Raw genomic sequence first — 26,555 nt, forward strand, 5'->3', positions numbered from 1 at the left:
ATAGTGTCAGGGTAGTATCACCATATACTACCCTGTAATTCATTTTCATACAATGACCTCAATAAAAAAAATGCTCAAAGGCTGAGAAATAACCAATGTAAAAAAGAAGACAAATTATGCAAATACTACTAAATAAGTAAAACTGAGAACGAGTTGTAGAATCTTTGAAAGTGAGTCCATAGGTTGTGCGATCATTTCAGTATTGAGATTAGTGAAATAATCCATGCTAGTTCAGGAGCCTGATGGCTGAAGAGTAATAACTTACTGAACCTGGTGGTGTGGGACTTGAGGCTCCTTTTCCTCCTTCCTGATGGCAGTGGCAAGAAGAGGGCATGTGAGGTGGGGGCTCTTGATGGTGGATGCTTATTTTGTGTGGCAGTAGTCCTTGTGGATATGTTAAGTGGTGGAGAGAGGTTTTCCTGTGATGGACTGCGTGGTATCCAATACTTTTTGTAGGCTTTTCTCTTCCTGGGCATTGGTGTTTCCAAACCAGGCCGTGATGCAACTAGTCGAGATACTCTCCACTGTGCGTCTATAAACATCTGTCAAGGTTTCAGATGACATGCCAAATCTGCACAGACTTTTGAGAAAGCAGAGGTGCTGTTGTTCCTTCTTTTTAATGGCATTTACGTGCTGGTCCCAGGACAGATCCTTTGATATGATAATGCCAGGGAATTTAAATGTACTGGCCTTCTCCATCTCTGATACCCTAATGAGGATTGGTTCAGGGACTGCCAGTTTCCTCCTTCTGCAGTTAATAATCAGCTCTTTGCTTTTGCTGCTATTGAGTGAGAGGTTATTGATGTGGCACCACTCAACCAGATTTTCAATCTCCCTCCTATATTCTGATTTGTTACCACCTTTGATTTGGCCAATGACAAAATTGTGGTGTTATAAGCAAACATATACATGGCTTTGGAGCTGTACTTAGCCTTACACTCATACGTATAAAGTGAGTAGAGCAGGGGGCTAAGCACACATCCCTGTTTGTGATGCACCTGTGCTGATAGTGATTGTGGAGAGGATGCTAATGCTAATCTGAATTGACTGGAGTCTGCAAGTGAGGAAATCGAGAATCCGGTTGCACAAGGAGGTATCGAGGTTTAGGTCTTAGAGCTTATTGATTAGTTTCGAGGGGATGATAGTGTTCAATGCAGAGCTGTAGTCAATGAAGAGCATCCTAATGTATGCATCTTCACTGTTCAGATTTTCCAAAGATTGACTGAAGAGCCACTGAAACGGTATCTGCCATTGACCTGTTGTTATGGTAAACAAATTGGAGCAGATCCAAGCCACTAATTAGGCAGAAGTTAATATGTTTCTATTAAGACAATCCTCTCAAGACACTTCATCACAGTGGACGTACTGTAAGTGCGTTGAGACAGTGTACCAGCTTCTTCTTGGGCACCAGTATGATTGAACCCTGCTTAAAGCAGATGATTTTGGGAATTCAAGTTCTATCTAATTGTGAGAGGATTATATTTCAAGGAAGCAATTTTTTTCTTAAATTACTCAGCAAATGATAAGGAAAGAACATCTTGATCATGATTTCAGTTTTACTTATGCTAATAGATATAATGAATCGACCTGTGCATATATTAGGTCCCAATCAATCTACATTCACAGCTTTTTCCAATATTCTTGATACTCCTTTGACTTTGGAGAAATAATCAGCAACTTGACTTTGAAGTTGGAAGCCTGCCGGTGTCAATTTACATGGTGTTTATTTGACTAAGTGGCTCAAATTCTAGAATTTATTAATCTTTCTCTGCAACAAAATGTTAGATTTTTTTTATTAAATAACTTCAGATATTTTGTTTTTATTTAATTTCAGGTAGTAGAAAAGACACATCCAACGGAGGCTGTTGGTGTCGTGTGTAAAGTGGATGGCCTGTATAAAGTTGTGGAGTACAGTGAGATCACTCTGGTTACTGCACAGAAAAGGAATGCCGATGGACGTTTAACATTCAATGCAGGGAACATATGTAACCATTTCTTTACACTACAGTTCTTAAAGGATGTTGTGAAGTGAGTTAAAATACATAGTTGCCTTCAAATTCCATCAAGCAAAAGTGTCACCATTTTGCTATTTGCTGAATAAGTCTACGTTTTGTGTTTCTTCAGAATCCATGAGCCTAAGTTACAGCATCACATTGCTCGAAAGAAAATTCCTTACGTTAATGATCAAGGTCAACAAATTAAACCAGACAAGCCTAATGGAATTAAGATGGAAAAATTTGTGTTTGACATCTTTCAGTTTTCAAAGTAAGTTTTCTTTGTAGGGAATGTTCTAATGTATTTTCTTTCTTTATGTCTCCTGTAAAGAGGGCCTCTCAGTTTAGTACAATAATAACTTGTCCGAGAAGCTGATCTTCATTTGAGACTAGATAATATATGAGAAGAATCTGACAAAAAAAAAGCTGAAGAATGGTGCAATTATTGACAAAGCTGACTGCAAGGTTTCTGGAACTGTTAAATTGGAGAAATGTCTTGCAGAAGTAGAGAGCCAGATCTAGGAGCAGATTTAACAGTTCAATATGGTTGTAGAGTTCAATGCCAGGATTCGAACTGCGCATTGCCAAAGGAAGTTAAAAACTTTTCATTATATAAACTATTCACTGAGTAGGTTTATGTAAAAAGCTGAATCACTCGTGATATCAAAGCCTGCAGAATTCACCTTGGCACACACAATATTTAGGCTTTTGGAGCCTAAATTTGCTTGCACAGATTTGTGTTGCAAATTTCATCAGCCATTATTTCATATTGATTGACTGCACTAGATATTTCTTTTGCCAGAACTAGGTAAATAACCTCTATTTGAATGCAGCACTTATTTGAAGTGTGCACTGTTAAATTAGAATATTAGTCCCATTAAAAGATACCTCTCCCCCACCAGAACATCAATTGGACTTTAATCCACCTTCCTGGATTGTACCTTTCATGAATATCTTTTTGGTTAGTTTTAGATATTGATTACTTGCCAGCACCAATTTCTAAATTGCAGCTTGGCTTTAACTATTCAAGAAATTGGGCTTGCTACTCAAGCAATCAAGTAAACAGCCAATATTTGGTGTAGCACTTGTAAACAAAGCTCTTGCCACCAGCTAATATACGGTGCATCATGATTCTCATGCTAGATTTAAGGTGTATCCCTCTTAACTCCTTTCACCACCCCTGCATCCGCTATTCCCACTGGTGTTGAGAATTCATTTTGGATATGGAAGTAGTTTTCCAGTCTTAGATCACCAGCCAAAATGCTGTGATGCACTATTGTTTATGTGTCTTCGTATATCCAAAGCCACATCTTCATGTTGCTGTACAACATACCAGGGATATTTTAAAATATTACTTTTTTCCCATAACTATTAATTTTTGCTTCCAGGTGGGGAAACAGACTTTTAGTGGGAGGAATATGATAACCTTTTCTTGGATATCCCGCTTGGTGATTCAGTTTAGATTTCTTTTTACCACCCTTATTGCTGGTAGAAGGTAATTAGCATTTGGGCCAATGTTGCTCTTCCCATTTCAAAGGTTAATGTTCCGAAGTGAATGTGTTTTTCTTACTGCTTGGAACGCGATATCACTATGATGTAAGTATACTTTTGGAAATCATACTGGTGTCTGCAGTAACCACTAGCGTTCTGTTTGTGTGGCATTAGCCTTTGATAGGATGCTATTTATCCAAAGCATATCAGAATCGGTTTTAATTTGACTGGCATATGCTGTGAAATTTGTTGTTGTGTGGCATGCGGCAGCAGTGCTTTGCAATACATGATAATAAAATCTCCAAATTACAGTGAGAAATGTATATAATATATAAAAGTTTAATTAAATAAGCAGTGCAAAAAGAGAGAAAAAAGTAGTAAGGTAGTGTTCATGGGTTCAAAGTCCATTCAGAAATCTGATGGCAGAGGGGAATAAGCTATTCCTGAATCATTCAGTGTGTTCCTTCACACTCCTGTACTTCTTCCATGATGCTAGCAATGAAAAGAAGGCATGCCCCGGGGCATGGGGGTTGTTAATGTTGGATGCTACCTTTCTGAGGCACCACTGCTTGAAGATGTACTGGATGCTGGTGAGGCTACTGCCCAGGATAGAGCTGACTGAGTTCGCAAGTTTCTACAGCCTATTTCAATCCTATGCAGTACCCTCCCCCTTCACCAAATGGTGATGCAACCTGTTAGAATGCTTTCCACAGTACATCTGTAGAAATTTGTGAGTATCTTCAGTGACCAAGCAAAACTCCTCAAACTCCTAATGAAATATAGCTGCTGTCATTTCTTCTTTTTAACTGCATCAATGAGTTGCAGATATATACATCTCATCCATCATTTTATTGGAATTCTTTTCCATTCTTATGTTCCTCTTAGCTTGAAGGATGCAGACTTCATCTGTTTCTTTTTTAAAGGAATATGTTAACCACCGAGGTCCAGGATTGATAACCAGGAATACAGTTTTTGTTTGGTTACTCTTTGAAACTTCTAAGCATACATTCCTCATCAAACCAAATAAGTTGATTAATATATTTATCAATCTCTTAAATAAAGGAGAAAAATGACTTGCTTGGAAAAAAGCAAGCTAACAAGGAATGTACCACTGGATAGTTTGGGATATATTTATGCTCAATTAGTGTGTAGGAATTTAATATGTGTAGTTTCAGAGTCATATAATCACATATATTTTCATAGGAAATTTGTAACATTTGAAGTCTTACGAGAGGATGAGTTTTCTCCACTGAAGAACGCAGATAGTCAAGATGGGAAAGATACACCAACAACAGCTCGTCATGCATTGATGTCTCTCCACCATCGCTGGGTTCTAAACGCGGGTGGTCACTTTGTTGATGAAAATGGAACAAGGATTCCTGCAATTCCCAGGTATGCATTTAAATGAAGATCTACAATTAATTTTACCTTTCTTTAATAGCAATTCTTAAATCTACAAGTTCTATCACCCAGAAGATGCAAACTAAGTCTACATACTGCATTTTGGTTTCTTTCCAAATACATAGCAGGTTGCTGTAGGTATACATCAGTTTACATAGTTTGTGACTAGGTCAAATTCTTACCAGCCAACTCAAGTATAGATTGGAAGGATTTCCCGCAGATGGATTGCAGTGATTTGACAAGTTCTTGCATGACCATCTTTTATTTTCTCATTATGTGTTTAAAGACTTGCCTCATAAGGCAACTCGTCCATTCCAGTACTAAACAGTAACTGCTTCCAGTGCTTTCACATCCTCCCACACCATATGCAGTATATTGGTTTCAACAATGTCCTATTTAACTGTAGCATAACTTCTCTACTTTTAATTGTATTCAGTTGTCCTAGCAACAGATGATAACATTCTGTAAGCTGCCCTGACTGCTCAAGTACCTAAATTACTAAATTTATTTTTGCCAAGGTGTTGCAGAGCTCTGTACTACATCACAGATCTCCCTTATTTGGTTCCACTCCACCTTGCTTTCTTATCAGATTCCATAACCTGCATCTTTTTATTTCCACATCACCTTTCTGCCCCTGTGACTATAACCACACTTTCCTCCCCCATCCGCCAGTTATCCTCTCTCACCTGGATCTACCCTTTGCTTGCCAGCTCTTGCTTCAAGCCTTCTCCTCACATTTATACAGGCTATCTGCCCTCTAACTTTACAGTGCAGATGAAGGATCTCAACCAGAAACACTTGTCCATTTCCCTGCACAAATGCTGCTTCACCTGTTGAGTTCCTTCAGTAGCTTCCTTTTTGCTCCAGATTACGGCATCTGCTGTCTCTAGTAGCTACACTATCCATCTCATTGGCCACTCATTTTAAGATTCTAAGATGAAGTTCTTCAGGACCTGGAGATTTATTAGTCTTCAGCCCCTTCAATTTTCTTAGCACAACTTCGCTCCTAATTGAAATTTTCCTCTATGCTTTGCTCCCTTCCATTTCCTAAATACTTGTCGTGGCTGTAGTTCTCACATAAAGTCTAATTGTTATTGATGACATTGAAATAAATAATTACATTCAGAATTTATTTAGGTTTAATTTCCCATTTAGATTATTTTTCATTTATTGTATGAAGTGTTTCTCATGTGATATCTGGCTGCTTTTTATTACAATTTAACAATGAGCTGAAAGTAGATTTTCAATGTCGTAGCCTTCATGACTTTACTAAAGAAAGAAAAGAAATTAATAATACAATAGTTATGTATGTTTTTACTTAAGATTTTCCTTGTGTTTTCATAGAAATTTAAATTTCACATTTCCATTTTGTTAAGTTATGTTAGTGGAGACAAAAACATTTTTAATTTTGTTTCCCCAAATGATTACATTTATGCATGTTTTGGCTCCTGATTTAATTGATAAAAATTAATACAGTATAATCTAGAAAAAAGTAATAGTTATTACAGCACATTCATAGAAAACAAAGCACTATTATGTTATGATGTCATGATTGTTATGGTGTCCACATTATGTTCGAGGTCTCTACGAAATGTGTACGGTGAGTCGATGAATTTAATGTTAACTTAGAAAATAGACTAGCCAGTTTATCTTGTAATCCTGTTTTGCTTTTATTTAAATACAGAGGAGAAAATTGTAGATTGAAAATTGATGTTATCCATCTTTCAGCAGTCTTTTAAAATCTACAAAAATTCACATCTGAAATTTAAATACATTCTATATGTAGTAGCTTTGTTTATTTTTATTTTGATCCCAAATTCATTTGTAACTTTTATGGTTTTGTTGCATTTTATTTTCCCATTAACTCACTCTTTCTTCCCATGTGGCAGTTCGGCAACTGGAATGTCAGAGGCAGTCACTGCTGTTGTCAATGACAAGTAAATATTTTGGGTTCAGTTTAATGCATGGTGATGGGTCATTGCTGCTTTGCTACTGACTAAAAGCAAAACACTGTAGACTGAAGGGGAATACTTGCCACTTTGTACTTACTGCCAGTGTGTAAAAGCTGAATGGAAAACATGAGTTTTCTTGGGGGGGGGGGGGGGGTTATATGTTTAAATGTAGTATTTTGGTTCACTAGTATGGTTAGTAAAATTATACTTGTCATTGTTATTTGTATAGAGGCTATTTTATTTGTTAGGTAAGCATAAATGTATTGTCCCTCCAATATAAGCTAGCTTTCATTGGAAATTTAAGAACTCTTAACAGCAGTAGAATGGAGGTTTTCTTGCAGCTACATTATAAATGAATTGGAACGTGAGGGTTAGTCACCACCTGATCCGATTTTGTATTCTTTATAGGTCATTGTATCGCTTGTAAACAAAAATAATGTGAAGTTACTTTGTACTTAGCCAGACTGCCTTTTAAAACATTAGGATATAAAACCCAACTTAGTTCCATTTTACATTTAGTTCTTAGTTTGAGAATTTTTATATTTTAGTTTTCTTTTAATTTGCTGTTTAATATTGATCCATTTGTGGATATACTGTACACTCTCTCCTAAAACCATGGAAATATTTCATTTGATTTTTTTTTTGTATTATTGTTCCCAAGATGTTTTTTTCCTATATCTGAAATGCTAATTGACTGGACAATGTCATTGAGCCTTAGAAATAATTCATGTCTGTATCCCTTAAAGTCTCACCAGGGTTTAGACATTGGCAGTTTCAGGTAAATACTAATCTTATCAGATGAGTGATGAAAAGGCACATACTAACACTAAACAAGGTTTGCATGCATGAGTATCTTTAGCATGTTAACTAAAGTATTGGTGGATGGTTTGGGGCATTTAATTAAGCAGTGCTGTGTCTTCTGAAGAATCTATCCACTATTAATCAAAATTATTTTAAAATTGTTGTCTTTTATTCCACTATTATTGGGGATAGTAGAATAGAAAACTGAATTAGAGCACATTGATTACAAAGTTAGCTGAGAGTGAATTTGCTCATAAATGTGTTGATGGTTCTTCCAATCACAATCTTTACTTCCAGGTTTAGAAATTGGCTTGAATACCTTTAACCTACAAGGCATATTTATTGTAACTGAATACTTAGACTAAATGACTTACAATGTTATTGGACATCATTATAAAGTATTAGCTGATTTGATATTGTCCATGCAAATTTTTTTCTCTCTTTACTGTTCTGAAATTTTGGTCCATTATATAGAGGATCTCAGTTAATCTGCAACATGAGTTTTGAACCTTATAGGCCAATTTTGCTACCATTGATCCAGAGTGATTAGATTAAATCTTGCCTTTCACAATAGATACTTCATTGTCATAGCACATGAAACAAGTGATGTTCTGTGATAATACAGCCACTAACTTAAAAAAAGGTAATCTTAAATCCTAATTTGACCAGAAGTATTACGAAATTTATTGAGATTCACTATGAATTATTGATGCTGTTTTGTGTAGGGTGGTGAATAGATTCTAAGGAGGCCTGCATTTGCTGACTGAATGTTTTTTAAGTTGCTGAAGATTGAATTTTACTTTTCAGTCTGAAGGAGTTGACAGATCTTCCAATCAAATGTGAAATTTCTGCGCTTGTATCTTATGCTGGAGAGGTGAGTCTTGTAGTGTGTAGAAGAGTGGGTCCTTCGGATCCTGCAGTGACATTGTTGGTCAGTTATTCCAAACTATTACAAACACTATGGTATTTAGTCAAGAAATTTTCTTAAGGCTGAGAAATTCCAGCTTTGAAAACATTTTTGATCAGTGAGCTTTCAATGAATTATGCAACTTTGTAAATATTTATTGTGGTGAAGAGCACATTCTAAACATACAATGGACAGATATCTGCTAAGTACAGTTGATTTCTTCTGCTGCTTGCTTCATGTTTGGGACCGATTTTTTTTTGTGATGTTTTATTTAATTTACTGGACATGGGCATAATTATCAAAACCAGTGGATCAATTTGCCCTTGAAGATGATAGTGAGCTTTATCTTGATTTGTTGCAATCTATATAGCGAAGCTACCCTTATTGTGCTATCATGGAGGGACTTAAGCAGATAGTTTAACAGTGAATGTTAGCAGTAGACTTGAAGAAGAACCTGCATGTGGTATCACTCCCTTGTCCCTTTGGGTGGTAAAGTTTGAAATTAGGAGATGCTGCTGAAGAAACCATGGCAAGTTGCTGTGGTGTATCCTGAAAGTAATGCGCGTTCCAGTGATAATGTACCAGGAGTGCAGACAGTGAATGATTAGGATGGTGGAAGGGGGCTGGTTTGCCCCATTTGCCATTGAACTGCACTCATCAGTTCAGTTACAAATGTTCCATGATACTCCCCATTTGTATCTGATGAAGTGGTGAAAAGGCTTTGAATCTTTGGCCTCAGAATGCCCTTTAATTCACTGAGTCTTTAGTGTCAGCTCCAAAAGACAATTGAAAAATCAGTGTAGCAGGTGTGAAGATACTCGCCACTTCCAACATTGCCAGAAAATTGCCCACCAACCTGACTTTTACATTACTGTTCCTAGTCTCACAGTCAGAATTCTGGAGCTTTTTGCCTAAAGGATTTATGAGGGAATTATTTTTGCTGTATGATTGTGGTGATTCATTAAGTTGAATTACACATCTCAGTGGAAGGTGGAGATATAAAACTAGACCAGAATTGGCTGGACAATCTTCTGTAGTGTCATTCATAAACTATACCTATAGTAGCAGTGCATTGATGATGGAATAGTAAATCTACAGAGCAATGGACTGGCTGTCAATCAGTCAAGTTGCTTTGTTCTAAGTGCTGTAGGCTGCCGTAGAGTTATTGGATTTGCACTTCCAGACAATGGGAGGGTTGTTCACTATGCTCCTAACTTTCAACTTCATTGACAGGGAGTAGTCAGGAAGTAAGACACTCTTTGCAAGATATCCAGTTTCTGGCTGGTTCTTGCGCCAGCTGGGATGCATATGTTAAATTTCAGGTCAATGAGGAATTCCAGGACTGGAGGCGTTGGCAATCGAATATCATTGCAATTTGTTTATTAGCCCATGCCCAAATGCTTTGTTTTTCATAGCCATATACTACTTTGTTGTCTGATGAGCTCTGAAGGGAATTGATCATTATGTAATCTGCCATTGTCATTAATTTTGAACATGTGATGGCCTAGTCTCTGTACTGGATTTATGGCCCATTGTTCTCCCACCTCTAAGCCTATACCGTCTGGATGCGGAAAAGCAATTTCATTGACTTTCTGCACCCCTAAACAAAGCAGCATTTCTGGGAGGGAATAGAGTTTTTTGATAATACAGGGAAGAAGCTGCTCCTTCAATATTGCCCCAATGTCTTTTTATTGCCAGGGAAGTTTGAATGGTGCTTTGAATATATAAAGCTGTAATTACTACAAATAGTTATTTAAAATTTATATGCACAAAGCATTTAGAGCAGAAACAAGATTGTCTCCTGACCTTTGGGGTCTTGAATCTTAATGCAGGTAAAACCTGCTGTGTAATTTAGGAGGGTAGTTCAGGGAAATTCCAGCAAGACTGCTCTGCTGCTAGGACAAAATGACCAGTTTGTCCATCTGAGTAGCCAACAAAATCCAGCACATTAATGATGCATGGCATTTGATTCAATTACTATACCCCCAGAATGCGTATTAAATAAATACTTATGTAACCCTTATTGCTGGCTAACTTACCACTCCTACAAAAATTGTGCTATGCAGTGCTTCTCAGGTGAAGCAATTTGAAGAACCCTGGCTGGGAAGGTTCATCTGGTGTCCTGAACTCCCTAGCTTTATCCTGTTCTCGATCCTGTTTTGTTTCATCCACCTATAGAGTGTTTTGGAAAATACGTATCTTATGTTGAAAATGGGATCCAGGTAGGCAGGTTAGGTGTTCGTACAAGAGAATAGCATGGGGAACAAGAGCAAGGGTGGTCATCAGCACTGTGTTTTGGAGTCATGGCTTATACCAACTTTGACTCAATGTCAAATTTATAAGTTGTCCCTAGGATCCATGTTGGGTAAGGGATAATTTTACTAGAATGAGATTGCAGCAGGGGCGTATATCCCGTCCGCTGAAAAGTCTGTGCTTTCTCCTGTTGGGCTAAACTTCCTCCTTCATTTAGTTTGGTATTTGTTTTATATCATCCTACCCCATTCCCTCTCGAACCAAAGCTTACTCTTGGCTTCAGTACCCAAGAACATTATCCTAATACAAAATTCAAAGTAAATTTATTATCAAGGTATATATATGTCACCATATACAGCCCTGAGATTAATTTTCTTGCAGGCATTCTCAGTAAATACATAGAAACACTATAAAATCGATGAAAGACCGTGCCTAATAAATTAGACAGCCAATATGCAAAAGGCAACAAACCTTGCAAATACAAAGAGAAAAAAAGAAAATAATAATAATAATAAATAAGCAATAAATATCAAGAACATGAGATAAAGAGTCCTTGAATGTGAGTCTATAGGTTTTGGAAACAGTTCAGTGATGTGGTGTGGTGAAGTACTCCCTCTGGTCCAAGAGCCTGATGGTTGAGGGGTAATAACTGTTCCTGAACTGAATCTGGTGGTGTGGGTCCTGAGGCTCCTGTACAATGAATGTACCCCCCCCCCCCCCACAGTTCCTGTTTCCTTAACTGAGCCTCAATGTCTTGATTTCTTGTATATTCTGGACTTCCCATTCATCGAACCCAATCTCTATCCCCGATAACATGCGCTCCCCAGCACTCCCCTAGAAAGCTTGTTCTATTTATCACTATCTCCTTATTCTTTTTCTCAATGCATATTTCTTAAGAAAAAGTTTTTTTTGCTCTTAGTAGTGGTCCACTATATAGAACTTGAAAAATACAAAGCAAAGAGAAAAACCTGCACTGACCATTGTCAAACCTTGCATAAAGGAAGGTATTGTGGTTAATGGAAGTCATTTGTCATTGTGCCCCCCCATCTCCATTCTTAGACCACCCATATTCAGTTGCTTCATCTTTGACTTATGCTCCATCGTATGTTTGAAAATGGTGATGATGTCTGATTCTATGATCTGTTCCATTCAGAGTTCTACACATAACAACATAGTCTATGACTGCACATAAAATGACGATACACATTTGGGCATGTGCTATTATATATATTGCAGTGACATCCAATTACTAATTCCTTCACTATCTTCTCTCTGGAAATCGCTATTGCCCGGATATTTAATAAGTGAAGCCGCAGTAGCAGCAGGAACCCCAGTCAGAAGCCGGACTATTACACTGAGTAGTTATCTCCTGACGATTCACAGTCTTTCCACCATCAATGGGGTGTAGGTTGAGAGTTCACTGCACTACACTTCAGTTGTCTGGAAGAATGGAAATCCAACAGCAATAAGAAACTTCACACCATTTAGAAGAAAGCAGTTTGATTTTTGACAACTGTCAATTGATCTAAATGTGTACTTACTCCATCACAAATGCACTGCCAATTACAAGAGATACAATCTACAAAATACATGATATTTCAGAATCAGAATCGTTTAATATCACCAGCATATATTGTGACATTCATTAATTTTACGGCAGTAGTACAATGAAATATATGATAAATAATGTACAGAGGAAAAAAGACTGAATTACAGTAGGTATATCTATGTCTATTGAGTAGTTAAGTTAAAATAAGATGAAAAAATAAAAAAAATAGTGAGTTGGTGTTCGTGGGTTCAATGTCCATTTAGAAATCAGATGGCAGCGGGTGCAAAGCTGTTTCTGAATCGCTGAGTGTGTGCCTTCAGGCTTCTGTACCTCCTTCCCGATGGTAACAATGAGAAGAGGGCATGTCCTGGGTGGTGGGGATCCTTAATGATGGATGCCGCCTTACTAAGGCATTGCTCCTTGAAGATGTCTTGGATATTATGGAGGCTAGTACCCATGATGGAGCTGTCTAATTTTGCAACTTTCTGCAATCTGGTGCAGTAGCACCCTCCCCCCCCCACCCCACACTCACATCAGCTAGTCAGAATGCATTCCACAGTACATTTGTAGAAGTTTTCGAGTGTTTTAGTTGACAAACCAAATCTCAAATTCTGAATGAAATACAGCCACTGTCTTACCTTCTTTATAGCTGCAATAATATGTTGCGTTCAGCTTAGGACCTCAGAGATATTGACACCCAGGAACTTGAAATTGCTCACTCTCTCCTCTTCCGATCCTTCTATAAGGATTTGTTTGTGTTCCTTCGTCTTGCCCTTTCTGAAGTCCACAATCAGCTCTTTGATCTTTCTGTCATCGAGTGCAAGTTTGCTGCTGTAACACCACTCAGCTAACTGGTATATCCCGCTCCTGTATGCTCTTTCGTCATCATCCAAACTTCTGCCAACAATGGTTGTATCATCAGCAAATTTATAAATGGCATTTGAGCTGTACCTAGCCACACAGTCGTGAGAGAATAGAGCAGTGAGATAAGCACACACCCCTGGGGTGTGCCAGATATGATTGTCAGCGAAGTGGAGATGTTATTTCCAATCTGCACAGGTTGTGGTCTTCTGGTCAGGAAGTTAAGGATCTAGTTGTAGAGGGAGTTATAGAGGCATAGGTTCTGTAGCTTTCTGATTTGTCTGGCCTATTCTGACAGCAGGTTCCAAACCTCTACTGCTATGAAGGACAATGACAGGAAAATATCTCTAGACTCCCCTGCAATTTCCTCGAGTTGAAAATATATTGCCTTCCCTTTGCATCTCTCCCCCACCTCTGAGGCCATTAAATACTGGCCTTTACTTACTACATGAATGCATTAACGGTTCTTATGAACTCAAATATACTGTAAGCCTGCTTCTGCCAGGAACACAATTGAGGCACCAATGTTTGATTTATTTGGGACTGGGATTGTTCAGCTAGTACATTAAAAGGATGCATTCTTCTCAAATTGCTTAATTTCAAATCAAAAATAATAGAATCATCACAACTTCCTGAGAAATTTTCTTTAGTTCCATAATGTTGGCAATATTTTGTTCATTGATGCTCAATTGTATTGGTGGAACTAAATCAGATTCATGTTTCAGGATCTGGAAAAATACGTTGCAAATCGAGACTTCTGTACGCCCCTGATTATTGATGAAAATGGAGTCCACGAATTGATCAAGAATGGGCTGTGAAGAAATGATACTGTGAAGATCCTTTTGAGGTTATCATTGTACAGGATTTGAACGCTGGAGCAAAATCCAGTTAGCACCATTTGTACATTGTTCAACATTGGAGGTCATAGTTTTATCTGAATTTCTTAAATTATTTAAAATGAATTATTTTCTTTGAAAGAATATTTTAGTAAACTATTTTAGTTTTTGGTATTTAAATCATTACTTGCATCATTACAGAAAAAAAGATTATTTTTTCTATAGAATAAGATTTGTTCTCTGGGTACGGTTTTTGTAGATCTAAAATATTATTTCACGTATTAAAGTATATTACCTCTCATTATGCAGTGTGTAATAAAAAAGGCATTGACAGTAATTGAAGTTGTTCAAACCCTTCCCATGCAATAACTAAAATATCATGTGGAGTGAAGGATCATGGGAAAATTGTTTTTTATTAAATTACAGCCCTTTTCTTTCCCATTCACGATTAAACAGTGATATTGAATCACTACATATTTTTATGAAGAGCTTTAATTGATGCAAAGGTTTATAATTTGAATGGAACTTTTTATGATTAATTTCTGTGAATTGTTGTGTTTTCTTATAATAACCCTGGTCAGCTGAACTTACGATATTGCAGGCTCATTTTTATTCCTGTCTACTGTGCTTGTCCCAAAGTTGTATGACTTTAGGTTGAGCATTGCCCTAGCTTGTTATTGCAGGTTAAATCTAAAGATATTTCAGTGATCAATTTGCACTTAGAAAATGAGAATGACGTGAGTTACCAGAGCTGCTGCCTCAGAGGTTTGGATTAGTTCCTCAACTTGGCTGCTGTCTTCCTCCTTTTGAACATTTGGGATTCCTTCTATACCTCAAAGATGTGCAGTTTGGTAAGGTTAATTGGCCACTGTAAATTGCCCCTAATGTGAAAATGAGTTGTGATAGTGGTGAGAGTTGATGAGAATGCTGAAGGATAAAGACTGGGGTTAGTGTAGGATTAGTGTACATGGCTGGTTTAGTGTAAAAGGACTTGTTTCCATGCTGTATGAATCTGAGAGCTCCTTAAGGGAAGGGAAACAGGAAACTTTGAAGTTTAGGTTAAGTAGATGTAATTTTTTGAAACTGAACTATTTTGACCTTCTATTGTAGTGTTTTAAAAGCAATTTATAATTTTCATGACTGGCACAAAACTTAGTTTCCTTCATTCTTTATTATTATTAATGGGATCTTGGTACTATTGGTTTACATCCATGGACCTTAAAATGTATTGTCAAAGATAAATTCAGTAAATGTGGCTTTCACCAGAATGGTTTGTTATTTATTCTACAATCTTTTTTGTGATCATTTTGACATGACCAAATAAAATCAGGTGTAATTCTCATTTGAATATTGGTTTTTAATATAGATGTTCATCATTTATTCATTAGTCAATTTCTAATTTACCAACTCTACAATTTGCATTTTGGTCAGTGGGCTCTCCCTTTTCAAAACATGGGCAGCAATATTAGCAGGGAGCTGGAAATGATGATGTTGGAGACTGAGTAACAACCAGTTAATTATGGGCACATGCTGCTGCCCGACTTAGTGCTATCCTTCAGAGTACTGATCTGTTATGGCACACTTGGTCCCCCAGTCCAAGCACTCAGTTCCATGTTCTGTGCATTTTCTTAAAGATATTTTCTTGGACAGTGTGATACTGTACAAGGAGGCTGGCTAAAATCCCTATTCATCTTGACCATTCTCTTATCTTTCTATTTGCTGAGATGATATACCCCTGGCTGTTTACCATTCCCCTTTAGAATGCCCTGAAACTGTTCATTAACTTAAGGCCATAAGATATAGGAGCAGAATTAGGCCATTTGGCCCATCGAGTCTTCTCCGCCATTTCATCATGGCTGATCCAATTTTCCTTTCAGCCCCAATCTTCTGCCTTCTCCCTGTATCCCTTGATGCTCTGACCTATCAAGAATCTATCAACCTTTGCCTTAAATATACATATACTTGGCCTCCATAGGTACCTGTGGCAAAATCCCACAGATTCACCACTCTCTGGCTAAAGAAATTCCTCCTCATCTCCACTCTAAAAGCACTGTTCTGAGGCTGTGTGTCCTCTGGTCTTAGACTCTCCCACTATAGAAAACATCCTTTCCACATCCACTTGATCAAGGCCTTTCACCATTCGATAGGTTTCAATGAGGTCACCCCTCATTCTTCTGAATTCTAAATGCTCTCCATATGACAAGTCATTCAATATCTGTGACTCTGGCATCAGTGAAGTAAAAGGCAGTTCCAGATTCATTTCTATAGCCACAGAAGCCCTTGTTTTCTTCCCTCTTAAGTCTTCCACCACTGTTGCACTTGGACTTTTATTCAACCCCACCTCCGCTGCAGTGCTGCTATGATTTTTGGTTCTGCCTGGACTCCTGAAATTCACTCACCCCCCACTATTTACAAACATAGACAGTTTTGGGATGAGATGCACTAGGGTGGTTTTGGATGAATTTTGGAACATCAATATATTTTCCTCTGTTTGTTCCTTACTTCTAATCAAATAGGAAGTAATCGTTTAACTGGTGCATCCAACATTATTTATGCATATTTTAAAGGAATGTTTTTATATGCTGTTGTATATTTTAAGGGATCATAAGTGATATGTAACTGCACTGGAAGTTCTTACTGTTGTATATCTTTCAGTTTGTGTCAGTTAACAGTGCTGTACCTTGGGCATGCTTGCTCAGCAGTGCTAGCTAATTTGTGCCTGCAGTGTTCACCTATAATTAGGCAAGAGTATAATGCAAGGGGGCCAGCCGGTGGGGTAGTGACATCCGCACCAGACTTCAAGATGAGAGATCCCGGGTTCGACTCTGGCCTGCTCCTTGCATGTTTTGCATCCATACAGGTTGAGCATCGAGCTAGCAACATGGCCTCATAATAAAAACCGACAAATGCTAAAGAAACGGCAAGGTAGCTGCCCAGTGCACCATAAGGTTCAGAGGGGAACAATAATCAAAGGTGTACCAGTAGTGTCCCCATATGATCCGAATTGGACATGCATTCAATTGTATACATCTTTACACAATTTTTTTCAAAAGCAGATGAGAAAACACTTAACATGCAAGATTGGGTGAGTTTTTAGGATACCTAATATCATAAAGAATTAATGCCTAAAGCATTTTATTAAATTCAGTGGTACAACTCAAATTATAATTCAAAAATGCAGAATAAACATGTATACGGTCACAATAATTAATGCAATATTAGGCCTTCAACCACCTTGAGCAACAACGTTGAAGGAACTCAACAACTCAGCCATCATCTATGAATCTCGAGAAGCATTTTCTCATCATTATTCTGAAACTATGCAACTAATTTTAGATTCCACTTTGAAAGGAAATATTCTCTCCTAATCATCTACTTTTTCAAATAGTCACAGAAAAGTACGGCATCGAAGCAGGTTCTTTGGCCCATCTTTTTATTTATTTATTCATTTACGTGATGTGGACATCGCCAGCTAAGCCAGCATTTATTGCCCCTCCCTAGTTGCCCTTGAGAAGGCGGTGATGAGCTGCTTTCTTAAATCACTGCAGTCCCTGAGGTGTAGGTACACCCACAGTGCTGTTAGGGAGGGAATTCCATGATTTTAACCCAGCAACAATGAAGGAATGGCGATATGTTTCCAAGTCAGGATAGTGAGGGACTTGGAGGGGGTTTTCCAAAAGGTGGCGTTCCCAGGTATCTGCTGTTCTTGTCCTTCTAGATGGTAGTGGTCGTGGGTCTGGAAGGTGCTGCCTTAGGAACTTTGGTGTGTTGTTTCAGTGCATCTTGTAGATAGTACACACTGCTGCAATTGTTCGTCAATGGTGGAGATTGGATGCTTATGGAATGGGTACCGATCAAATTGGCTGCCTTGTACTAGATGGTGTCAAGCTTCTTGAGTATTGATGGAGCTGCACTCGTCCAGGTGAGTGGCAAGGATTCCATTACACTCCTGACCTGATGATGGACAGGTTTTGGGGAGACAGGAGATGAATTACATGCCACAGGATTCCTAGCCTTTGACTTGCTCTGGTAGCCACAGTGTTTATATGGCTAGACCAGTTCAGTTTCCTGTCAATGGTAACCCCCAGGATGTTGATAGTAGGGGACTCAGTGATGGTGATGCCACTGAATGTCAAGGGTCAATGGTTAGAGCCTCTCTTGTTGGAGATGGTCATTGCCTGGCATTTGCGTGGCTTGAATGTTACTTGTCACTTGTCAGCCTGAGCCTGGATACTGTCCAGGTCCTGCTGCATTTGCATAGGAACTGCTTCACTATCTGAGGAGTCGTGAATGGTGCAGAACATTATGTAGTCATCTGTGAACACTCCCTCTTCTGACCTTATGATGGAAAGAAGTGTCAATCTGTGCTGAACTATTTCAACACTCTACTCCCATCAATCTGCATAGGGACCATAGCCCTACCATCCATGTACCCATCCAAACTTCTCTTTAAAATTGAACTTGAGCTCGCATGCACCATTTGCCCTGGCAGCTCGTTCCACACTCATGACTGAGTGAAGGCCACAAGACATAGGAGCAGAATTAGGCCATCTGGCCCAGAGTCTGCTCCGACATTCAATCATGGCTGATCCTTTTTTCTATCTCCTCCCCAACCCCAGTTCCCAGCCTTCTCCCTGTAACCTTTGATGCCATGTCCAGTCAAGAACCTATCAATTTCTGCCTCAAATACACCCTGGTCTAAACAACTGCATGTGGCAACAAATTCCACAAATTCACCACCCTTTGGCTAAAGAAATTTCTCCGCATCTCTGTTTTGAAAGGGCGCCCCTCTATTCTGAGGCTGTGCCCTCTTGTCTTAGAATCTCCCACCATGGGAAACATCCTTTCAACATTCGAAAGGTTTCAGTGAGTTCCCCCTTATTCTTCTGAATTCCAGTGAGTACAGACCCAGAGCCATCAAATGTTCCTCTTTTGATAACCCTTCCATTCCTGGAATCATCCTTGTGAACCACCTCTGGACCCTCTACAATACCAGCAAATCTTTTCTAAGACGAGGGCCCCAAAACTATTTACAATATTCAAGGTGAGGCCTCACCAGTGCCTGAAAAGCCTCAGCATCGCATCCTTGCTCTTGTATTCTAGACCTCTTGAAAAGAAAGCTAACATCGCATTTGCCTTCCTCACCACCGACTCTACCTGCAAGTTAACATTTAGGGTGTTCAGCATAAGGACTTCCAAGTCCCTTTGCATCTTAGATTTTTGGATTTTCTCCCTGTTTAGAAAATAGTCCGCACATTTATTTCTACTACCAAAGTGCATGACCATGCATTTTGCAACATTGAATTTCATTTGCCACTTTCTTACCCATTCTCCTAATCTGTCTAAGTCATAGGTGTCAAACTCAAGGCCCGCGGGCCATATCCGGCCCGACGTACAATTATATCCGGCCCGCGAGATCATTTTAGATAGATCCATTATTTTAATTATTAATGGCCCGGCGATATGAAGCCTATGATTGTAAGTTAATACCAATCATAAAAATAATGCTTGCTCAGCAGTCTTCTTCATAAGAAACGGAATTTGTAAAGTGAAACACTTTGTAGTTATAGCAGAGACTGAGACACATGAGAGCAGGCTGAAAAAACGGAGGCAACGAAAGCTGCGTTCGCATGCGTCCGACTGATCCGGCCCGCATGAAGCTGCATTTTGCTCAATCCGGCCCGTGACCTAAAATGAATTTGACACCCCTGGTCTAAGTCCTTCTGCATCCTACCTGTCTCCTCAACACTACCTGCCTCTCCATCAGTCTTCATATCATCTGCAAACTTGGCAACAAAGGCACTTATTCCATTATCTAAATCAGACAGACAGACATACTTTATTGATCCCAAGGGAAATTGGGTTTCGTTACAGTCGCACCAACCAACCAACCAAGAACAGTGTAGAAATCATTAAAGTGGTCCCAACATCAAACCCTGTGGAACATTACTAGTCACTGGCAGCCAACCAGAAAAGGATCCTTTTATTTTCACTTGCTGCCTCCGACCAATCAGCCAATGCTCTAACCATGTCAGTAACTTTCCTGTAATACCATGGGCTCTTAACTTGGTAAGCAGCCTCATGTGTGGCACCTTGTCAAAGGCCTTCTGAAAGTCCAAATATACAATATCCACTGCATCCCCTTTATCTATCCTGCTTGTAATGTCTTCACAGAATTCCAATAGGTTCGTCAGGCAGGATTTTCCCTGAAGAAAACTATGCTGACTTTGTCCTATCCTGTCCTGTGTCACCAAGTACTCCATATCCTCATCCTTAACAATTGACTCTAACATTTTCCCAACCACTGAGATCAGGCTAACTGGTCTATAATTTCCTTTCTGCTACCTTCCTCCTTTCTTAAACAGTGGGGTTATGTATAAAATTTTCCAGTCCTCTGGCACCATGCCAGAGCCCAATGATTTTTGAAAGATCATTTCTAATGCCACCACAATCTCTAACACTACCTCTTTCAGAACTCTAGGGTGCAGTTCATCTGATCCAGCTGACTTATGTATCTTCGGGTCTTTCAACTCTTCGAGCACCTTCTCTCTTGTAACAGTAACTGCACCCACTTCCTTCACACACCACAGCATCAGTCATACTGCTGGTGTCTTCCACTGTGAAGACTGACGCAAAATACTCATTTAATTCAGCAGCCATCTCCTTGTCCCGCCCCCCGTTATTATTTCTCCTGCCTCATTTTCTTGTGGTTCTACATTCACTCTCATTTCTCTTTTATTTTTAACATACATGAGAAAACTTTTACCATCCACTTTGATATTATTTGCTCACTTGCTTTCATATTTCATCTTTTCCCTATTATGATTTTTTTCGGTTGCTCTCTGTAGCTTTTTTAAAAGCTTCCTGATCCTCTACCTTCCCACTAACTTTTGCTTTGTTGTATCCCCTTTCTTTTGCTTCTACAATAGCTTTGATTTCCCTTGTCAGCCATGGTTGTACTATTTTACCATTTGAGTATTCCTAATTTTTGGAATACACATGTCCTGCACCTTCCTCATTTTTTCCCAGAAACGCATGCCATTGCTGTTCTGCTGACATCCCTGCCAGCAGCTCCTTCCAATTTACTTTAGCCAACTCCTCTCTCAAACAGTAATTTCCCTTACTCCATTGAAATACTGCTACATCAGACTTTACTTTCTCCTATCAAACTTCAAGTTGAACACAATCATATAGTGATCTCAGGTTCCTACTGGTCCTTTTACCTTAAACTCCCTAATCACCTCCAGTTCACTTCTAACACACACTGCAGTATAACTGACCCCTTAGTAGGCTCAAGGACAAACTGTTCTGAAAAGCTCTCTCTTAGGCATTTAACAAACTCACTTTCTTAAGATCCATTACCAACCTGATTTTCCCAATTGACCTCCATGCTAAAGTCTCCCATGACTACCATAACTTTGCCCTTTTGACTCGCCTTTTCTATTTCCTGCTGTAACCTGTGGTCCACCTCCCAGTCACTGTTGGGAGGCCTGTATATAACATCCATCAATGTCCTTTTACCCTTGCAGTTTCTTAACTCAATGCACAAGGATTCAACATCTTCCAATCCTATGTCATATCTTTCTACTGATTTGATGCCATTCTTTACAAGCAGATCTGCACCACCCCCTCTGCCTACCTTCCTATCCCTCTGATATAACGTGTAACCTTAGACATTCAGCTCCCAACTACAACCATCCTTCAGCCACAACATCATACCTAGCAATCTGTAATATTGCAACAGGATCATCCACCTTATTTCTTATACTAAGCGCATTTAGATACAACACCTTGAGTACCGTATTTGCTGACCTTTCTGACTCCGCATCCCTAATGATTTGATACTCAGCCTGTTGGCTGCAACTAAGTCCCATTACCTGCCTGCCCTTCCTGACAATCTGACTGCATGCTATCTGTACTTTTTTACCATCCATCCTTTCCTGAGTCCCTTCACTCCAGTTCCCATGCCCCTGCCAAGTTAGTTTAAACCCTCCCCAACAACTCTAACAAACTTGCCTGTGAGAATATTGGTTCCCCTCGGGTTCAGTTTGCAACCCGTCACTTTTGAAGAGGTCAGTGCTCCCTCAGAAGAGATCTCAATGATCCAAGAACCTGAAGCCCTGCCCCCTGCTCCAGCACCAGCTACTCAGCCATGCATTTATCTGCCAAATCATCCTGTTTCTACCCTCAATGGCATGTGGCACGGGTAGCAATCCAGAAATTACAACCCAGGAGATCCTGCTTCTCAGCTTTCTACCTAGCTCTCTAAATTCTCTTTTCAGGACCTCATTGTTTTTCCCTACCATGTCATTGGTACCAATATGTACCAAGACACCTGGCCACATCCCCTCCCTCTCCGAAATGTTGTGTATGTGATCTGAGACATTCCTGACCCTGGCACCTGGGAGGCAAATACCACCCGGGTGTCCAGTTCTTGTCCACAGAATCTCTTTTCTGTTCCCCTCTCTGTCAAGTCCCCTATCACTACCGCTCTCCTCTTCTCTCTCTTTCCCTTCTGCACCATGGACCCATGCTCGGTCCCTGTAACCCAGTCACCATGGCATTCTCCCAGGAGGTCATCCCCCACAAAAGTATTCAAAGAGGACTGGCCATGGGGTGCTCTGCTCTAACTGCCTATTTCCATTTCTCCTGATGGCTACCCAGCTACCAGCCTTCGGGGCGACTACCTTCCTGCAACTTTGATCAATTATATTCTCGCTCTCTCGTACAAGCCGAAGGTCACCCATTTGCTGCTCCAGATCCCTAACACAGTCTTCGAGGAGTTGCACTTCACGGGGCAGATGTAGTTCCCCAGGAGACTCTGGGTCTCCCAGTTCTCCAACATCCTGCATGAAGAACACACCACAGCCATTTAAATAGTACAGTAAGAGAGGGAATAAACAAAAAGGAAACCTTAACAGACAGTTTACACAGAGCCGATGCCTCTTCTGCACCAAACCCTCTTTTGAGCCAATGCCTGTTGCTTCTACTCTCACCACTGGCCTACTCCTGTACAATGGCCACTCTGCTTAACCCTTCTGTACTTTTATTTAACCATATAACAATTACAGCACGGAAACAGGCCATCTTGGCCCTTCTAGTCCATGCTGAACGCTTAATCTCACACAATCCCACTGACCCGCACTCAGCCCAGAACCCTCCATTCCTTTCCTGTCCATATACTTATCCAATTTTGCTTTAAATGACAATACCGAACCTGCCTCTACAACTTCTACTGGAAGCTCATTCCACACAGCTACCACTCTCTGAGTAAAGAATTTCCCCCTCATGTTACCCTTAAACTTTTGCCCCCTAACTCTCAACTCATGTCCTCTTGTTTGAATCTCCCCTACTTTCAATGGAAAAAGCCTATCTACATCAACTCTATCTATCCCCCTCATAATTTTAAATACCTCTATCAAGTCCTCCTTCAACCTTCTATGCTCCAAAGAATAAAGACCTAACTTGTTCAATCTTCCCCTGTAACTTAGGTGCTGAAACCCAGGTAACATTCTAGTAAATCTTCTCTGTACTCTCTCTATTTTGTTGACATCTTTCCTATAATTCAGTGACCAGAACTATAAACAATACTCCAAATTCGACCTTACCAATGCCTTGTACAATTTTAACATTACATCCCAACTCATATACTCAATGCTCTGATTTATAAAGGCCACATACCAAAAGCTTTCTTCACCATCCTATCCACATGAGATTCCACCTTCAGGGAACTATGCACCATTATTCCTAGATCACTCTGTTCTACTGCATTCTTCAATGCCCTACCATTTACCATGTATGTCCTATTTGGATTATTCCTACCAAAATGTAGCACCTCACACTTATCAGCATTAAACTCCATCTGCCAACACTCAGCCCACTCTTCTAACTGGACTAAATCTCTCTGCAAGCTTTGAAAATCTACTTCATTATCCACAACACCACCTATCTTAGTATCATCTGCATACTTACTAATCCAATTTACCATCCCATCATCCAGATCATTAATGTATATGACAAACAACATTGGACCCAGTACAGATCCCTGAGGCACACCACTAGTCACCGGCCTCCAATCTGACAAACAGTTATCCACCATTACTCTCTGGCATCTCCCATCCAGCCACTGTTGAATCCATTTTACTACTTCAATATTAATACCTAACGATTGAACCTTCCTAACTAACCTTCCGTGCAGAACCTTGTCAAAGGCCTTACTGAAGTCCATCTAGACAACATCCACTTAGTTTGTTGACACCACTGATAGGCCACATACAACAGATAAATGCTCTCGAAGCTCCCTTTTTAAATAACTACCGCCGACCTGTGTGAAATCCCTCTTTGTAAAGCTCTGTTGACGCCCCTGATAGGCCACATGAAGAAGTTTCCTTTCGTATTCCTGCTAATCTTTTCACCTTTCACCTTTAACCCATGACCTTTAGTTGTAGTCCCACACAACCTCAGTGGAAAAAGTCTACTTGTATCTACCCTCTCTATTTCACTCAATCTTGTATACCTCTATTAAAAATCCCCTCAGTCTTCTATGTTCCAAGAAACAGAAGTCCTACTCAATCTTTCCTTATAACTCAGGTTCTCCAGACATGGTGACATCCTTGTAAATTTTCCTGTACTCCGTAATCTTATTTACATCTTTCTTGTAGGTAGGTGACCAAAACTGGACACAGTGCTCCAAATTAGGCCTCACCACCATCTCATACAACTTCAACATCACATCCCATCTCCTGTTCTCAATACTTTGATTTCAGGAAGGCCAATGTGCCAAAAGTTTTCTTTGCAACCTTATCTACCTGTGACACCATTTTCAATGAATTATGGACCTGTATTCCCAGATCCCTTTGTGAATCCCAGATTTCCACTCCTCAATGCCCACCACTCAATGGTGTAAGATAGTGGTCGCCAACCTGTCGATCTTTGAGACTTTCCCAGTAGGTCCAGAAAAAAATGAAAAATAAATACTGTTGAGAGATTGTTTCTGGGTTGCGAGGTTTTAGTTCCTTTCTTTCTGCCCAGTGCGCATGCGTGTAGCTCCCCCGCCACGCGCTGGTCCCCTACCACAAGCGAGGAAACGATATGAGTCAGCTGCACCTTTTTTCATTCCCTATCACGCCCACCGTTGAACTTGAACCCACGCAAGGTCATCAGTCGCCTAAATGCAGTGACACTCTTGCGCCAGGGATCACTGATTGACCTCGCGCGGCCAGCGGGAAGTGCCATCGCTACTGGCCCAGAGCGCAGACAGATGGGCGCCACCTCTAAACCTATTTAGCACACTGAATGTTCGTGGGGGACCCAGTGCTAAAATATTTGCAGACGACCTAATTCGGGCTCAGTTTTTCGTAAGTATCAGAGCAGCTACCGCGCTGCAATCTACTGAAACAAACTTTTGTCAGCTGATAGACACTATGGGGGGGGGGGGGGGGCGGGCGTGCGCTCTGTCACACTCCTTGCTCGGTCAGTCACTCTCTCCGGACTGCGATCGCCGTAGCCCCGGCACAGGGACCTCCAGCCCTGACCTTGTCCTCTCACCCGACCCACGACGAATTGCACTTGTCCAAGGCGTCCGGTGGCAGAGGGGCAGGAGGCTGGAGTTCGGCCGGGAGGCTGTCTAATGAGGCAATGAAGCCCTCAAAATTGCTTCGGCACCCTGAGTCCAAGCACCCTGCACTTAAAGACAAACCCGTTGAGTTTTTTCAGCAGAAAAAATGTGAGCAGTGCGGGACAGAAGCTAAGTGCTGAGAGCCACAAAAACTAAATTGCGGAATAGACTGGACGTAACGAATCTGCTTCGAGTATCTCTGTATTCTGGTCTTGTTTAACACCCCCCCCCCCCCCCCCCCCCCGTCGGCCGGTCCACAGTGCAAAAAAGGGCGGGTACCCTTGGTGTTTATACATTATTTCTACTTCCGAGTTATGTGGTGTTACTTCTGGTCTTTACTGCCCTGGTGCGCATGCGTGTAACTAATCGATCCGGGGTCAATCTTGCCTTTTACTAAGGCTGAGGTAGGGGATCTTGGGCTTAAAAAGTTTGGTGACCACTAGTGTAAGACATACCTTGGCTAATCGTACCAAAGTACAACACCCACATTTTCATTTTGTTCACCCATTTTCCAGCTGGTCCAAATCCCTCTGCAGGCCGTGATAGTTTTCCTTGCTGACTACGTCTACACCCACAATCTTTGTGTAATCTGCAAATCTGATGATCCCGTTAACCTCATTATCATCCAAATAGTTGATATACAGTAGAAGGCAAACAATAGCGAACCAAGTACTGATCCTTGCGGCACTCCACTAGCCACAAGCCTCCAGTCAGAGAGGCAATCAGCTACTACCCCTCTCTAGCTTCTCCCACAAAGCCAATGCCTAAACCAATTTACTACCTCATCTAGAATGCTGAGCGATGAACCTTCTTGACCAACCTCCCATGCGGGACATTGTCAAATACCTTGCTAAAGTCCATGTAGACAATACCCACTGCCTTGCCTTCATCAA

General features: G+C 40.2%; 1 protein-coding gene across 2 annotated transcripts in view; it reads left to right on the forward strand.

The window, feature by feature from the left end:
* Positions 1 to 15,393, forward strand: part of uap1 (UDP-N-acetylglucosamine pyrophosphorylase 1) — a 56,418-nt gene extending 41,025 nt beyond the window's left edge. The window contains exons 5-10 of one of the 2 annotated variants that reach the window (XM_073063539.1): positions 1,835 to 2,028; positions 2,125 to 2,265; positions 4,689 to 4,877; positions 6,776 to 6,823; positions 8,447 to 8,513; positions 13,935 to 15,393. In XM_073063539.1, the coding sequence (XP_072919640.1) occupies positions 1,835 to 2,028; positions 2,125 to 2,265; positions 4,689 to 4,877; positions 6,776 to 6,823; positions 8,447 to 8,513; positions 13,935 to 14,027 (732 nt within the window). In that variant the 3' untranslated portion in view covers positions 14,028 to 15,393. The remainder of the gene's footprint in view (positions 1 to 1,834; positions 2,029 to 2,124; positions 2,266 to 4,688; positions 4,878 to 6,775; positions 6,824 to 8,446; positions 8,514 to 13,934) is intronic. The other variant, XM_073063540.1, reaches the window with a different exon arrangement.
* Positions 15,394 to 26,555: the final 11,162 nt, after the last annotated feature.

The sequence above is a fragment of the Hemitrygon akajei genome, chromosome 12 (genome assembly GCF_048418815.1).
Source record: "Hemitrygon akajei chromosome 12, sHemAka1.3, whole genome shotgun sequence".
NCBI classification, from domain to species: domain Eukaryota; kingdom Metazoa; phylum Chordata; class Chondrichthyes; order Myliobatiformes; family Dasyatidae; genus Hemitrygon; species Hemitrygon akajei.